Here is a 16,933-nt window from a genome sequence, read left to right as displayed (position 1 = left end):
TGGGCAGCGACAGATTGGAAAAATGTTGCCTGCTCCAATGAGTCTCAATTTCAACTTTGGCATTCAGATGACAGGGCCAGAATTTGACATATACAATGCATGCATCCATCCTGCTTTGTGTCAGTGGTTCAGGCTGGTGGCGGTGGTAGGGAGATATTTTCTTGGCACCCTTTAGGCCACACACCAAGAAAGCATAGTTCAAACACCATAGCATACCTAAGTTTTGTTACTGATGAGGCATGAGCCAGTTACTGGTCTCAGGGTATGTCTTGGTTTTAAGGCTGCAGTTTCAAAAACATGAAAACCCTGTAGTCTTACCTTAGAATAAATGCCTTTAAAAAAAAAAAATGTAAGAACACGCTCTAGAGCACCGGTGTCAAACTCCAGGCCTTGAAGGCCAGTGTCTTGCAACTTTTACATGTGCCTCTGCTTCAACACACCTGAATCTAATAATTAGGTCATCAGCAGGATTCTGGAGAACTTGACTGCATACTGAGGAGGTAATTCTGCCATAGATTCAGGTGTGTTGGACCAGGGACACATCTAAAAGTTTGAGGACACGGGCCCTCGAGGACTGGAGTTTGACATCCCTGCTCTAGAAGGACATTTTTTTTTTCTCCACCTATATGAACCGAAGTCACTCTGTGGTTGCTTCTCCCTTACCCGTTTCTCCTACACACTTCTCTCGCTTACAAGAAAGTCAACTGATTGGTTGTAGTGTGAAAACTAAACAATCTCTACCCATCACCGTCACTAAGCGAATGCTTGCATTTGGCTTGGAGTCTAAAGGGGCATGTACATTAATCAGCAGACTGAAGGCTAGCCAAATGTGGAAATAACCCGGCTAATTAACCAGCTTACAGTGCTGCATTTTGCATTTCATTTTTCTTCGACCACCATTTACTTGAGTGCATGAAACATTTCAACCAGTGACTGTCAACGCATTCACATGTTGTCTCTCACTCTCAACTGATATGCGTGTATCAAAATTAAAATAATTGTCATGGAGCAGATTTTTATAACCGTAATAATTACTGTATCATATTATTTTGGCAGCTGCAGTGTAATATTTGTTGCTTTCCTGTTTCAAATAAAAGTAATGAAATCACTTTTATACATTTGTTTTCTAAATGTTTGTTAACATCACGATACTACGGTATTTTCGTATTCTCAAGGTTATCATAGTGTTACTCTTATACCAATGAAGGGATATTGTTGACTGTGCCTGTCCCTTTATAACCGTCTTCTGATAGCTAATTCCAGCAGGATGAAGCACCATGTCTGAAAACTCAAATCATCTCAAACTGGTATCTTGAAGATGACAATAAGTTCTCTGTACTCTCCAGTTCAGTTAAATTTGGCACCTCGGGATGTGGCTAGTGTATGTGCTGCCGGCAAATCTGTAGGACTGTTTCTGGTACCTTTTTGTGTTAATACTCAAAAGAATTAAGACAATTCTGAAGGCAAAATTTATTATACCTCAATACTGGCACTCTACCTAATAAAATGACTGATCCAGGTGTGTATTCGTGTCAGCAGTGCTGTGTGTGTATTGGATAAATCAAATTTTTTTTAGTCAGTAAATGTCTCTTTTAGCTAAAAGATGTGGAATCCATACAGTCACCAAAATCTCTTCCCATGATTTCTCATTGTTGTGTGTGTGTGTTTTTATAGCACACACTGACACGATCACAGAGCAGCTCTTAGTAATGTTCGTTGAGGCCAGCTGTTAGGCCTCTGGTGGCTTGTCCCTTGACCTGGTTGCCCGTGTCACTTCAGCGAAATTCTCAACTGATATCCGTGTCACTTAGCTAATTTGTTTACTACTTGAAACTCGGATTATTCCAAGTTTTTTCACAAGTTTTGATTTGTTTGTTTGTTTACTTATGTTAGCTTGCTTCATATAGTCATTTTTAGGGTTTACCAACTTTTTTTTGGGATTAGTAATCCTCATAGTGGTGTAATATTTGGCATTGTTGGAGCTGATGTTCAATGCAAGTATTGCTGCAGAGGCCTTTTCTTTCCGGAAGCAACGATTGTCCCCGGCCAGATGACACATCACTTTCCATCAGTGTTTTTTCCTCTGATCAAGTCTTGGTCTCGTGGAAAACAAATTTCCCTTTATTGTCACACTAATCAACGACCAGCCTCAACAGTTTACTGAGGAAAGCAATGGAAGAAGTAGTTTTGCCATGTTGTGTCCTGCAATCAGTGTTTACAAATCTCACGTGCTGGTTGATAAAAATTGCTGAATAATAAAACCAAACAGTATTTAAGGAAAGGTGTGAAAAATGACAGATGACTTCAGAGGGTCTAATGTTTATCTTAAACCTTGTTAGTTCCAAACTATATATGGGAAGTGACCACACAGATCTTTGATGTATATTGAATGCTTTTGTTTTTTTTTTTTGGAGCTTTGCATTTTAATTACATTTAAACAAGGGCATGCTTACTTTTTTCTTTTGAATACCTCTTGTAGTCGCATTCAAAACCAGCATATATGTATGTGTAATGGTTGCCTGTGGTTGCCATTTAAAAGCTATCCATGCTGGTTTTTTAGCTTTTTTAAAATCATAAACAGCCGTGTAAAGCTGTAGCTGTGATAATGTTGCCACAGCACAGTTTGTTTTGGAGTTTTTATTGTCCTGCTCTAGTGTGACACCCAGTGGTTTTCTGAAGCTGCTCTGCTCGTTTATAAGATTTGTTAATCATTGCAATCTGTTTTTGCTTTTATACACTATCCCAACCTTGTTTTTTAAAAGTTAGTTTTTTCCTGCTGTAAAGGGCCCATTTTTCAACTTTTAGGATGCCACAATAGACGCGTCCCTCTGTTATCTTTGTTGTTTTTTCAACATTGTGACATTCAGTGATTATGCACATAAAAAAAAGACCCAAACATTTTTAGCTTGATGCTTGTATTCTGCCATAGTTAGTTTTTATATTTTCACCTGCAGTTTCCATTCTAGCATGCTAAATTCCTCAACAGGGAAAATAAGGCCAATTGTGTAACCCTGATCTCTGCTCAGTATGACCACATTCTTATTGGATCCTTTCCAAAACATCTCTTGAGCCTGTCCGCTCTGCTTCCAAGAGAATCACATGCTTGTATAAGATCTCTTGAACCAAAGGTGGGTTGAGTAATATTGCCTATTATGCACAGAGAGAAGGGGAGAGCAAAGAGAAATATGTTATCTTTTGTGCATTCCTCACTCAAATAACTGGTGCAATCTCCCTCATTCCCTCTTCTTATTTCTTTTTTAATCAGCAAATTTATTTTTATAATTATGAAGTGTAAAAGGGCTTTTGTGTACTCGACTCTGTCTACTTGGAAAATGTTGGATTAAGCCTGGAAATTAACTGAACTTAGTCCAGATTGAGAGCACTAGAGATGACTTGAAGTTGTGACTGTTCTTAATTTGCAAGGTATTTTAATTGTGTAATCTAATTGTAATTGTTGTGTAACTGTTGCTGCCTCTCAGCTAGGACTCCCTGGAAAAAGATGTCCTTAATCTAAATGCAACTTTCCTGGTTAAATAAAACATTTTAATTGTGGACAACCAAATGCAGAGAAAGTGACATCTCAGCAGTTTCAAGCTTTTTTGCAAACCTAAAAGAAGACCTCTGCAAAATGGACTGTCTGCAAAGGATTTCCTCATTATGTTGAATATTTTGTTTTTGTAATGGAGGCGGTGGATAAGAAGCAGAATACCACAAAAAAACTGAAACAAGTCTGACTGGGGATGAAACTGAAATCTCAAAATGTAAAAAGACTGACTACTTCATTCTTTGGTCTATTTGCAGTGTTTATACTTCCTCTTTCCAAAAGGTTTTGAGGAATGTTATTTTAACATTTGATCTCTTGTTCAGTTTACATCCCTGATGGTATTATGGGTCTTTCATTTAACATATTTGAAAATTTCCTCTGGAATATATCATAGCATCATGGTATTTGCAGAAATTTAGTAATTTATTCCTTAGGTACAGCAGGCTTGATGGCAATGATTCACAAAAAAATTATATTCTGATTTTTTTTTTTGTATTATTTAGAATCTTATTTGGGATTTTTAAGTTTTTAATTATTTTAAAATGCAAATCCAAATTAATTTATTTCAAAAACAAAACAAAAAAATCTGTGGTACAAAATGACACTTTAACTCCATTCCCTCCTACAATACATGTTTTTGTAAGTATAATAAAATAATTTTTGTTAAGGTATTTCTCTGTGATGTATATTTCACAATGTGGTAAAAATTAGTTGACTAAAAGTAAAATGACCACAAGTGACTGAAATGTGACCAAAACGTAATTACATTTAGTCGTAAGACTAAAACTAAATTAAACATTGCAATCAAAATTATCGCTGGTTTAAACCTTATGTAGCTGCAATTGATTTTCCAAGCTCAGTTATGGTATTATTGTAGTCTCATGGCAACAATGGTGATCTTTCCCTCCACTTTGATACATCTTCCAAATACACACACAAGACATATATTTGCTTGCTCAGAGAACACCTCCAAGTGAAGTAAGGAATGTAGCCTGAGAACTTGTCACCACCTGGTTCCATGCACACACAAACACCGATGCAGGAAAAAAACTCCCCCACTGCCGTTCCCCGCTCCATGCCCAAGCAGGCCGCCACAGCTCCAGACACAGCTGTTGTTTTCTCTACAGACAACCTGTAACCTCAGACTCCTGAAAGACGGAGCTCATTGTTGCCGTCTTGTGCAGAAAATCTGTCGTCTTTGTTGACAGACTATCAATTTATCAGTTGGAAATGAATTAAAATGTGGACCCTTCCTTTCTTTTTCAAAAAGCGTTTTCTAAAGATGTTGAGATATTCACCAGTGAAGTTTTCTCTTGTATGCATTGTTTGGCTTTCACTTACTTTTTTCTTCCCCCTTGCCAGCTCAAATGTTACCTTATTGGTGTGCTGTCCTGTTTCTTTGTATTGCAATTAAACTCCTCTTCATAGCGCTGTAAGAGGAATAAGAGTGGGGCTGTAAAGCTTGCTGCATCTGGATCCACTTAGACGCTGAGAGAAGCTTGATCAGTTTCACCACTGGAGCTCAACGGTCTCAGAGCCAGAGTCTCTCCTCTGTGCATCTGTTGCTGTTTTTAATCAGCATTCAGACAAGTGGGGTCTTTCCCCAGGCATGTAGATAACAATTCCAAAACATTTAAAGTTGATAGCAGAAAAATGTGCACAAAAGGCTGTTATCTCTCTTTTTGGTTTTGTTAATTGTTTGTGTCAGCTTTTATCACAGTGCTTTCTTTTTATGCTGTTAAATCACAGAATTAAGCCCAGAGTGACAGAGTTCCGCAAGAACTTTCTCTCTTGACAAGCTCTGTTTTTCTCCTTCCTTCCTGATCAACTTTAACATTTGTGTTTAAATCAAAACCCTTCGAGTCAAATTTAATGGTATTTTTGTGGATTACAACCATGTATCCCATATATCAGCACTTGGGTTGCAGCAGTATTGTGAATTGTTATTTTGTCTGGCTTTTCTTCTGCCCTCAAATATAAGATGCTTTGCACAGCAACTTACTCTTGATGATAAACATCCACTTGACCTGTCTATACAGCTAAAACCCCTGAAACGTTGACATTTTTTCATGTTACAACCATAGACCTCGATGTGTTTGGTTGGTAATATTTGTGATAGGTCAACAAAATGTGTAGCATAGTTTGTTCTAAAAATAGTTCTAATGACAAATTTAAAAAGTGTGGTGTGCATATGTGCTCGGCCTGCTCTTATTTCCCCTAAATAAACTCTAATGCAACCACTTGCCTTCAGAAGTCACCTGATTTGTAAGTCAACATGTGTATAATTTAATCTCAGTTTAAATACAGCATTTATATAAAGACTCAGAGATTTCTTATAGGACATTAAAGGAGACGGAATTGATCTGAAATGCAGCCAATAGGCCAGTGGTAACTCTGGATAAGCCGCCAAGGACCACCAAATGACAAAATTAGCCAACAACTTGACCTTCAAAGAAAAGGGCAAGAAGAAAACAAGTGATGAAAGGAAGGCTTTAGAAGTCCTGTTTACTTTGTAACAAGCCAGGTTGGGAACGTAGAAAACATTTGGAAGAAGATGCTCTGTTCAGATGAGACCAAAACTGAACTTTTTGAAAAACTTGCAAAATTCTGTATTTGGTGAAAAACGTTTATATAGTGTTATCCTAAAAGAGAACCTGTTAGAGGCTGCAAACAATTTGACACTGGGGTAGAGGTTCTTCTTCCAGCAGGATAATGACCCTAAACATCCTGTCAGAACTAAAATGGATCAAAGTTCACACCTAAAATCAATTGAGAATATGTGGTGTGACTTGAGAACTGATGTTCCCTGTAGCTACATCTAGTCTAAAAGATATTTAGCTATGTTGCAATGAATGGGCAACATTTCAGTCTGTAGATGCCCAGAGCTGATAGACATACCCCAAAAGACTTGCAGCCGTAATTGAATTGAAAGCGTTGACTCACAGTCTTGTGGTTATAATCGGAGGTGTAACGATATAAGAAATATGTTTTTAGTACGTTTTTGTCAAAAGAAACAAAAATGTTTTTTACTCAACAGGGAACAAAATGTTAATATTTTCTGATCATTTGATTTTATCAATATATTCAATACAGTTTATTTATATAGCACCAATTCACAATAAATGTCTCGAGCCACTTTACAGAAAAATTAAATTCAAACCAGCCATGTAGGTCGGTTACACACATTCCAAATTGATCCGAGTAATAAAGCTACACTGTGAAGTTCAGTTTATTATTCAAATTGGTTAAAAGGTTTGTAGCAACTCAAGCATTTCAAATAACAGCCAGTGTAAAAGTAATGGAATGTGGTTTGAGTTTGTCTAGTAATAAAGTCCTTAGACAATAATAGAAGTACCTGAAAATGGTCAATGTGAGTGTTTAAGATCTTTTTGAGTAAGCCTGTGCTGATATTTTATAATAAGTTTAAATCACTGTGGAGTGGTTTTGATATGTAAACAATGTAGTGTATAGGCTGTACTTGAATGTTCTGCAGAAGCATACCTGCTGTGTAAACATCTCTAGACAGGCGGACGCTCAACACAATACCGGTGTATGCTCACATGTCTGCTACTATAAAAGGTGTCAGGGCATTTGAGGCTGTTTGAATTCTCCAGTCAGCTGGGTTTGAATTATTGCCTATATTTCTCCGTACAGGTTATGTTTCTGTTTGCATCGTCTTAATTGTTGGTGAATAATTGGGTTCGCTGTAGAGCGAGCTAGAAACACTGACATAAAGCTTTGGTTTTGTCTGCTTTTCTCTCTCCATCGTCACTAGAACTGAATTAGAAACTATAATATTTACAAATAGCTGACTTTAGGGATAGTTGTGAGTCCTTAAACGCAGCTTTGTTTTGGTGGCGCTTTTTAAAGTTGTGTGGCGGAAAGTAGAGTTCTGCATTTCAGTTCTGCTTAGAAACGTTCTGCATGTGGTCTGATTTTAAAAAGCCCTTGATGTATGTGCAGTACATATGTGTGCCAAAAGCAAAAGGGGTATACTGAAAACCTTTGGTATAAATACACATACTATGACACCTCTACTCTTAATGTAAAATAATTTAAAGGGTTAAAGGTACTTTTGCAAAGTATTCATTAAACTATGATTCTATATGTTTGCAAGTCTTTTGTGCTTGTAAAACATAATTTATATTGGCTTGAGAAAACCAGGTTTGTTTGTGTCTGTGACTGTTAATCCTGTTAATTACATCAAAATGGTGACCGGTTCCATTACATCAAAATGGCATCTAAAAAGGCTTAAAGAGGGTAACTCAGTTTTCCTGCATCTGAACTACTTCATTATAAAATCTGTAAAATAATTACATTTGCCTCTGAGATTATATGTATCTAGAAGTCTGTCTGTAAAGGGCGTCAGCATTGTTGAACATTACGAGAAGCTAACACGAATCTTTAACCTTGAACTAGAGCAATGAGCATTTTCTTAAGTGTCCATTCCTCCCTGTGGACTCCACTAAGTGGCAGATTATAAATCTAAGTCCGTCAGCTTCATCTGCTGGTCTGCATGTCTCAGACGCTCTGGCTGCATTCACCAGAGGGCCCACAGTAAACAGCCACATGTGCAAACACACATCCACGCACTACATACGTAACACCTGCGTCCTAAGTGTCTGTTTTTTTCTCCTTACGCTTAACGTTAAGTGAAATAAAACAATGAAATATTAAATTATGTGGAGTGACACAAAAAATAGTAACAGTTTTTTGTCACCCCCTGCCTTTTTTAAATGTAAGTATAATAGCTCCTCTTCCACATATTGGATGGCTCTATTGTACCACTGTCAGTGTGATTTTGTGTTGTTCTTTTCTGCCACGTCTAATATGTTATTAGCAGTAAAAGTTAAAGTAGGAAAACATCAGTCATTTTACTAGTATACCAGGTTTTCATCAAGGTTTAGAGGAAGGAATTGTGTATCCAGGAGGAGTGAGAAACAAAGCACCAGCAACCATCTCGTGGGTGGATGTACGTCAGCTAACTGTTAACATATTAGTCCACAGTATAAAACTCAAGCTATTCTGCTATGAGCTCATTTCCAAACAATGTGCTTCGTGCCTCTCCATCTGCAACCTTTTTTCCTCTTGCCTCCATTTTTACAGCCCCTCCTCTCTTGCCCTCATCCTCTCATCTTCCCCAACACTATGTGGCTGCGGTAAGTTAATAGGCCTTCCTCAGAGTTTGAGGAAGCCTGCATTTCTTTATAATTGGTGTTTTGAGGTGGTGCATGAGAAGTAGGCAAATGTTTGCCATACCAAAACTGCAGTGATGATGTGGTTCAGGGGTCATTGTGCCAAATGATTAGAGGTTCAGCCTAAACAGATTGTTAGAAGTCAGACTAATGTCATGTTGATGGATTTCTGTGATTGCTGATCTGACAGACACGTTAGCATCCATTATAATATCGAGGCTATTATAGTTTTGTTGTATTAGCTGTTAATTCTGCAGTTTTATTAGCTGCTCCAAAGATGTCCATGCATGTGGATTTTTAGATTCAGTGTGTTTTGTTCTTTCAGTAAAGATTTTTTTGAGACTAGGAGAGCGTTAAGTCTCTTGTCCACATATCCAGTTTTTACCAGTTTTCATCTTTCTCCTATTTTATGTGTTGAGGTAGGTGGTCATTAAACTGAGTAGTTTTTATGTCCACAATTATTATTTGGTATATTGGTTTGTTGACCTTTTAATGCTTACTACAGGGTTCAACGGTTCCACGTTCCGATGTTAAATTTCCGATTTCTCTTGTAAGAGCTGTAATATAGAAATATGTAAGAACAGCATTTAAAATATTTTTTCCTAGCATTCCTGCTGTGAGTGGTCCGTATTATTCTAGGGTCTAATACAGGTCCTTCTCAAAATATTAGCATATTGTGATAAAGTTCATTATTTTCCATAATGTCATGATGAAAATTTAACATTCATATATTTTAGATTCATTGCACACTAACTGAAATATTTCAGGTCTTTTATTGTCTTAATATGGATGATTTTGGCATACAGCTCATGAAAACCCAAAATTCCTATCTCACAAAATTAGCATATTTCATCCGACCAATTAAAGAAAAGTGTTTTTAATACAAAAAGCGTCAACTTTCAAATAATCATGTACAGTTATGCACTCAATACTTGGTCGGGAATCCTTTGGCAGAAATGACTGCTTCAATGCGGCGTGGCATGGAGGCAATCAGCCTGTGGCACTGCTGAGGTCTTATGGAGGCCCAGGATGCTTCGATAGCGGCCTTTAGCTCATCCAGAGTGTTGGGTCTTGAGTCTCTCAACGTTCTCTTCACAATATCCCACAGATTCTCTATGGGGTTCAGGTCAGGAAAGTTGGCAGGCCAATTGAGCACAGTGATACCATGGTCAGTAAACCATTTACCAGTGGTTTTGGCACTGTGAGTAGGTGCCAGGTCGTGCTGAAAAATGAAATCTTCATCTCCATAAAGCTTTTCAGCAGATGGAAGCATGAAGTGCTCCAAAATCTCCTGATAGCTAGCTGCATTGACCCTGCCCTTGATAAAACACAGTGGACCAACACCAGCAGCTGACATGGCAACCCAGACCATCACTGACTGTGGGTACTTGACACTGGACTTCTGGCATTTTGGCATTTCCTTCTCCCCAGTCTTCCTCCAGACTCTGGCACCTTGATTTCCGAATGACATGCAGAATTTGCTTTCATCCGAAAAAAGTACTTTGGACCACTGAGCAACAGTCCAGTGCTGCTTCTCTGTAGCCCAGGTCTGGGGAATGCGGCACCTGTAGCCCATTTCCTGCACACGCCTGTGCACGGTGGCTCTGGATGTTTCTACTCCAGACTCAGTCCACTGCTTCCGCAGGTCCCCCAAGGTCTGGAATCGGCCCTTCTCCACAATCTTCAGGGTCCGGTCACCTCTTCTCGTTGTGCAGCGTTTTCTGCCACACTTTTTCCTTCCCACAGACTTCCCACTGAGGTGCCTTGATACAGCACTCTGGGAACAGCCTATTTGTTCAGAAATTTCTTTCTGTGTCTTACCCTCTTGCTTGAGGGTGTCAATAGTGGCCTTCTGAACAGCAGTCAGGTCGGCAGTCTTACCCATGATTGGGGTTTTGATTGATGAACCAGGCTGGGAGTTTTAAAGGCCTCAGGAATCTTTTGCAGGTGTTTAGAGTTAACTCGTTGATTCAGATGATTAGGTTCATAGCTCGTTTAGAGACCCTTTTAATGATATGCTAATTTTGTGAGATAGGAATTTTGGGTTTTCATGAGCTGTATGCCAAAATCATCCGTATTAAGACAATAAAAGACCTGAAATATTTCAGTTAGTGTGCAATGAATCTAAAATATATGAATGTTGAATTTTCATCATGACATTATGGAAAATAATGAACTTTATCACAATATGCTAATATTTTGAGAAGGACCTGTATTTGCTTTTTGTCATTATGTTGTCAAATCAGCTTACCAGCAGTATACAATAAACCCATTGATGTGACTTGTCTCAGAACTCTGTTGACTTGAAAATTGTTGCCAGACTTGGTAAAATGCAGCTGCATTTGTCATAAGGTTGGTTTGGATTAATTGTCATTACTATCCAGTCACATCATGTTGCATTTGTATAAAAGAGACCTACAGGTCCTTCTCAAAAAATTAGCATATTGTGATAAAGTTCATTATTTTCTATAATGTAATGATGAAAATTTAACATTCATATATTTTAGATTCATTGCACACTTACTGAAATATTTCAGGTCTTTTATTGTCTTAATATGGATGATTTTGCCATACAGCTCATGAAAACCCAAAATTCCTATCTCACAAAATTAGCATATTTCATCCGACCAATAAAAGAAAAGTGTTTTTAATACAAAAAACGTCAACCTTCAAATAATCATGTACAGTTATGCACTCAATACTTGGTCGGGAATTCTTTTGCAGAAATGACTGCTTCAATGCGGCGTGGCATGGAGGCAATCAGCCTGTGGCACTGCTGAGGTCTTATGGAGGCCCAGGATGCTTCAATAGCGGCCTTTAGCTCATCCAGAGTGTTGGGTCTTGAGTCTCTCAACGTTCTCTTCACAATATCCCACAGATTCTCTATGGGGTTCAGGTCAGGAGAGTTGGCAGGCCAATTGAGCACAGAGAGACCATGGTCAGTAAACCATTTACCAGTGGTTTTGGCACTGTGAGCAGGTGCCAGGTCGTGCTGAAAAATGAAATCTTCATCTCCATAAAGCTTTTCAGCAGACGGAAGCAAGAAGTGCTCCAAAATCTCCTGATGGCTAGCTGCATTGACCCTGCCCTTGATAAAACACAGTGGACCAACACCAGCAGCTGACACGGCACCCCAGACCATCACTGACTGTGGGTACTTGACACTGGACCTCTGGCATTTTGGCATTTCCTTCTCCCCAGTCTTCCTCCAGACTCTGGCACCTTGATTTCCGAATGACATGCAGAATTTGCTTTCATCCGAAAAAAGTACTTTGGACCACTGAGCAACAGTCCAGTGCTGCTTCTCTGTAGCCCAGGACTGGGGAATGTGGCACCTGTAGCCCATTTCCTGCACACGCCTGTGCACGGTGGCTCTGGATGTTTCTATTCCAGACTCAATCCACTGGTTCCGCAGGTTCCCCAAGGTCAGGAATCGGCCCTTCTCCACAATCTTCCTCAGGGTCCGGTCACCTCTTCTCGTTGTGCAGCGTTTTCTGCCACACTTTTTCCTTCCCACAGACTTCCCACTGAGGTGCCTTGATACAGCACTCTGGGAACAGCCTATTCGTTCAGAAATTTCTTTCTGTGTCTTACCCTCTTGCTTGAGGGTGTCAATAGTGGCCTTCTGGACAGCAGTCAGGTCGGCAGTCTTACCCATGATTGGGGTTTTGAGTGATGAACCAGGCTGGGAGTTTTAAAGGCCTCAGGAATCTTTTGCAGGTGTTTAGAGTTAACTCGTTGATTCAGATGATTAGGTTCATAGCTCATTTAGAGACCCTTTTAATGATATGCTAATTTTGTGAGATAGGAATTTTGGGTTTTCATGAGCTGTATGCCAAAATCATCCGTATTAAGACAATAAAAGACCTGAAATATTTCAGTTAGTGTGCAATGAATCTAAAATATATGAATGTTAAATTTTCATCATGACATTATGGAAAATAATTAACTTTATCACAATATGCTAATTTTTTGAGAAGGACCTGTACATGAAGTAGACGCACACAAGACAGATTTGGCACCTGAGAAATCACTAAAGGTTTGAAAATATTGTTATTCTTATATATATAAATTCTATTAATTGTGCTAACTTTTTAGTTTGAAGGACAGGTCTTAGTCTCACATTCATTGATGTAGATTGGTAATAAAAAAAAATAAGAATTAGGAAATCTTAATGCAAAGTTCCTTCATTCATTCATCTTTTATACCGCTTATTCCATAGTGGGTCACGGGGGAGCTGGTGCCTATCTCCAGCAGTCTACGGACGAGAGGCAGGGTACACCCTGGGCAGGTCGCCAATCCAACAAAGTTCATCTATTAGAGAAAAAAATTTCCATTTCAAAATTGATATAAACATTGTTAAAAAACAAAAACGGATTTCTATGCTTTTATCATTTTTATTTAAACATTGCCTGGTTTCCCCTATTATTTTGAATCATAATTAATACACTAGGCTGTTTTGGTCATGTAATTATTATTATTATTATTACTATAATTAAAAAATAAATTTTTATATGCATTATAAAAGCACAGTGCATACTTAAACCTTTTTAAAAACTACATTGGATTTTGTTTTAGCGTTTTGTAATAAAAAACTGGAAAATATATTTTGGAACTCGTTTATCCATTTCAGCAGGTTTTTGAGGAAAATGGAAATGGGTCATAGAGACTTTAGATGTTTTGTGGTTTTTATTAAAATATGGTAAAAGTTACATTTTTAATCAGACATTTTGGCTATACATCATCTTTGCAGACAGCTTCACAATACAACACAATACCACTTTACAAAGAAAACTTACCAATTAAATCAAATGTACTGCTTCAGTATGAGTTTCATTAAATTTTGCTGCTAAACAGCTCACAGCAATTGCATTCAGTCATCATTTATTGATGCTCCCATGGAGCCAACAATGAAACAACAGTTTAAAACATAAGTAATAATTCTAATTATAATGCATGAAGTTCTTTAAACTTCATGGGGACACCATAGGTCGGTGGAACAAATACATACGTATAGTACAATAATATTCAAGTTCTTATTTCAATGTATTTGGATGTTTTTTTTCTTTCCCTTCTAAAATGGAAAAAATATGACCTAGTTAGGAGAATGTTTAGTGCAGGAAAAGCTGGTAGATAGATGTTGTTACACTTTAGGGAAAGAGCTTTAGTTATGCCTGTAACGGCCCAGTCCTGTTTCCAGAAATGTTTCCTTAACCTGTAAACATTTCACAGTGGCGAAAGAGGGGAAAAAACCATGACTGAGGACAGAGATTGGTAGAAAGACAGAAAGGGGGGAAGGGGCTATAAAGTTGGAGGAGGAGCATCTTTTAACCACAGTATGACTTCAAAAGAGGGATAAGGGGAATTGTTATAGAAGTGTGAAGAGTTTAAACTATTTGGGTGTTTTAGAATTAGATGTTTGGAGCGTTTACCTTAAAAGCTGGCATGATGTTTGGATGCTGGTAATTTTCCCAAAGAGAGTGTGTGTGTGGTAGCAGTCTCTCCCTCCTCATTTTGTAGGTGGGAGGGCTCAACTGATGTCATTGACTTGAGCAGGCAGAGCTTGAAAGAGGCTCTTTGTTGGGTGCTGTAGCATGAGTGGTCCCTGTGCCTCAGAAACACGCTCACACAGGGGACAGGAGAGAGGAATGGCAACACTCAGACTGCCCTAAAACCTGCTAAACTGACAACTGATTTCTACAAACCTACCAACATCCTGGACTCAACCTGCTTCTCTGGATTTCTGGTTTGTCTCCTAAACCTAGAGGTAGACAAAATCTTAAAGTCAGCGAGGGAGGAAAAAAAAAAAGATGGAGACGCTCAGAAGAAAAAGTTGGTAGGCTTTGCCGGACAGCTGCCGTGTGTCGTTTTCAAAAACAAAGTAAAGACAAGAAGGATATACAGCAGCCGGATAACCCAACAAAAGCAAATCTGTTCAAATTTTTGATAGACCTTTCCTTTTTTGGGACAAATGTAGACAGAAGCTTTTGAGTGACGACGGATTTGATCAATCGGCTATTATTTCAGCAGGAAGGTGGGAAAAAACAGATGAAAATGTTGGAGATATGTCTGAAATTGGTGGGGTGTAAATCTAAGAAAGGCCTTTCGTCATCCTCCAGCTGTTACTTGGAAGGTAAGGATATTTCATGGCGACTGTGGCATTGTCTTTTACATCAGGCTTATGTTTTAGAATTTATTTTGCAGACATAAAAACAGATGTTTAAGAAAGCATAGCAAAAAGGAGGGGAAAAGTTGAGGCTAATGAGTAAAGAAAAAAGATTAGTTTTTGCGACGATAAGCCTTAACGGGGACTTCTGAGCTGTGGAAACTAAAGAATGGGGAGGGTAAGCAGAGAGTGAGCAGAGGGGAGGGTGAAGGAGGCCAGACACTCTGGCTGGCTACAGAGGGAAAAAAAGTGGAAAAGAATACAAGGAAATCTGACTCCTGGCCATGTCCCATTTAACTCTTGTTTAGGAGGGGAGGGGGAGCTAATCTCAGTCTGCACTTTTCACTTCATTCCTGGGCTTTATTATTTCATTAGTTTTTCATTGTGTTTTTTAAATATTTAAAGACATTGACATGAATGGTTTAATGTTGTGGACAATTGAAGTGCATGTAAATTTTACAATAATGCAGTGGACATTGACCAAGTCTTATAGGAGAAGATAGGAGGAAGTGTAGATCTCAACATCTTTCAGTTCAATTTAATCTCAAAACAGGAAAACCTTATTCAATTTATGATTTCTTCTGTTTGGTATTTTTTATAGCTGTAGTCAGTATCGATAGTTGGCCTTTTTAAGCTGTTCCTTGCTCTTCCTCTGTGTTCTTTGGTCTGATTAGTCACTTCTTCAGATAATCCAGCCTGTGCAGTGGATAGAACCAAATCTGAAAGGTGTGATCCTTCAACCCATTCTCCATTCTGTGTTGCTTCGTATTCAGTAGCAGCGACACTAGGAAAATATGATCCCTGAACTTTCACAGTTCAGTTAGGATTACTATAGTTATTTCTAATTCTAAATTACAGAATAGTGAGGCCTTTTTCAAAGGCAGAACTTCACATCCACTGAGATCATTAGGCTTTAACAATTTGGAAAAGTCCAGATGATTTCATGGCTTTGTAAGCTTTGTATAGGTTACCTCACAACATTTGAGCTAAACTGGGGCATCCCTGTAGGGGTATTTTAATGCAACACATCGAACCTACTGCTTCCTAATGTGACATTGTTGAAAAATAGAAAGATATCAGGCAATATATCAAGAGACCTGTTGGCCTCCAAGAGTCTGGTTCATCTTTGGGTACAATTTTCCAGATGCCTGAAGGTGCCATGTTCATCTCTTCAAACTATTACATGCAAGTATAGATGCCATGGAAGTGTTGAAACAGATTCTGCATCTTAGGGATGAGCCCATTTTGGTGCAAACTATGCAAATCAAGCTCAGAACAAAAGCAAAAGATCTTGTCAAGATGCTGGCTCTAGCTGGAAAAAGTGTCATTATCCACAGTGAGACAAGTCTGAAGGATGGTGAAAGGACACACCAACATAAAAGGCAGTTTAGAGGTTCCAAATGCACTCAGGGCCTTGAAGACCCTGAAGTGCCTGTGACACGATTTTCCCACAAATGCAGAAATTGAAATCAAACATCTTAATATTGAAGGAATTGGGCAGTAATTGAAAATTGTGACACAAAATAAGCATATTTTGATGTTAACTTTTGCAAGTCCAAAGTCGCCCGGAAATGACGTCTAAGGGGAAGTCTCCTGTCATTCGTTGTGTGAGCGTCAGCGATAAATGGTTCAGATAGAAGCAAAATTGCGTTAAAAACAGCGTTAATATGGTGAAACGGTGCATTGCTGGTGATGGCAGCAATACTATGACAGCAGCAGTTATTCTGCACTACTTTACTGAAGTGAAGAGGATCAGAGCTGGAAAAGTGAGGTGGGACAGATGGGCTGGTCCCACCAAGCACAGCCAGTTGTGATCAGAGGATTTTTCTGCAAACTGCTTCGAACAAGAAACCTCTGAATTTGCAAGAGAAATTATGTCAGAGGTCAGGATATCTGACAGATGAAGGAGAATGTTGAAGCAGATGCTACAGCCAAGCTGTTCAGAGCATCTGATGGGAAAAGATTACCAAAGAAAATGTTGTTGCTTCTGTTGCTAAACGTATCAAGGCTCAGCAGGTAAGAACATTT

General features: G+C 38.6%; 1 protein-coding gene across 2 annotated transcripts in view; it reads left to right on the top strand.

The window, feature by feature from the left end:
* The window catches only part of abl1 (c-abl oncogene 1, non-receptor tyrosine kinase), a 50,452-nt gene that overhangs the window by 14,673 nt on the left and 18,846 nt on the right, over nt 1-16,933 (top strand). The window contains exon 1 of one of the 2 annotated variants that reach the window (XM_047372673.1): nt 14,232-14,872. The exons of the other annotated variant lie outside the window; for it this stretch is intronic. Within the exon in view, the coding sequence (XP_047228629.1) occupies nt 14,788-14,872 (85 nt within the window). The 5' untranslated portion in view covers nt 14,232-14,787. Of the gene's footprint in view, nt 1-14,231; nt 14,873-16,933 lie in introns of those variants that run through there. 2 annotated transcript variants of the gene reach the window in all.

This window comes from Girardinichthys multiradiatus, chromosome 8 (assembly GCF_021462225.1).
Source record: "Girardinichthys multiradiatus isolate DD_20200921_A chromosome 8, DD_fGirMul_XY1, whole genome shotgun sequence".
NCBI lineage: Eukaryota > Metazoa > Chordata > Actinopteri > Cyprinodontiformes > Goodeidae > Girardinichthys > Girardinichthys multiradiatus.
The sequence above is the reverse complement of the archived record's forward strand: the minus strand, read 5'-3'. Positions and strand labels throughout refer to the sequence as shown.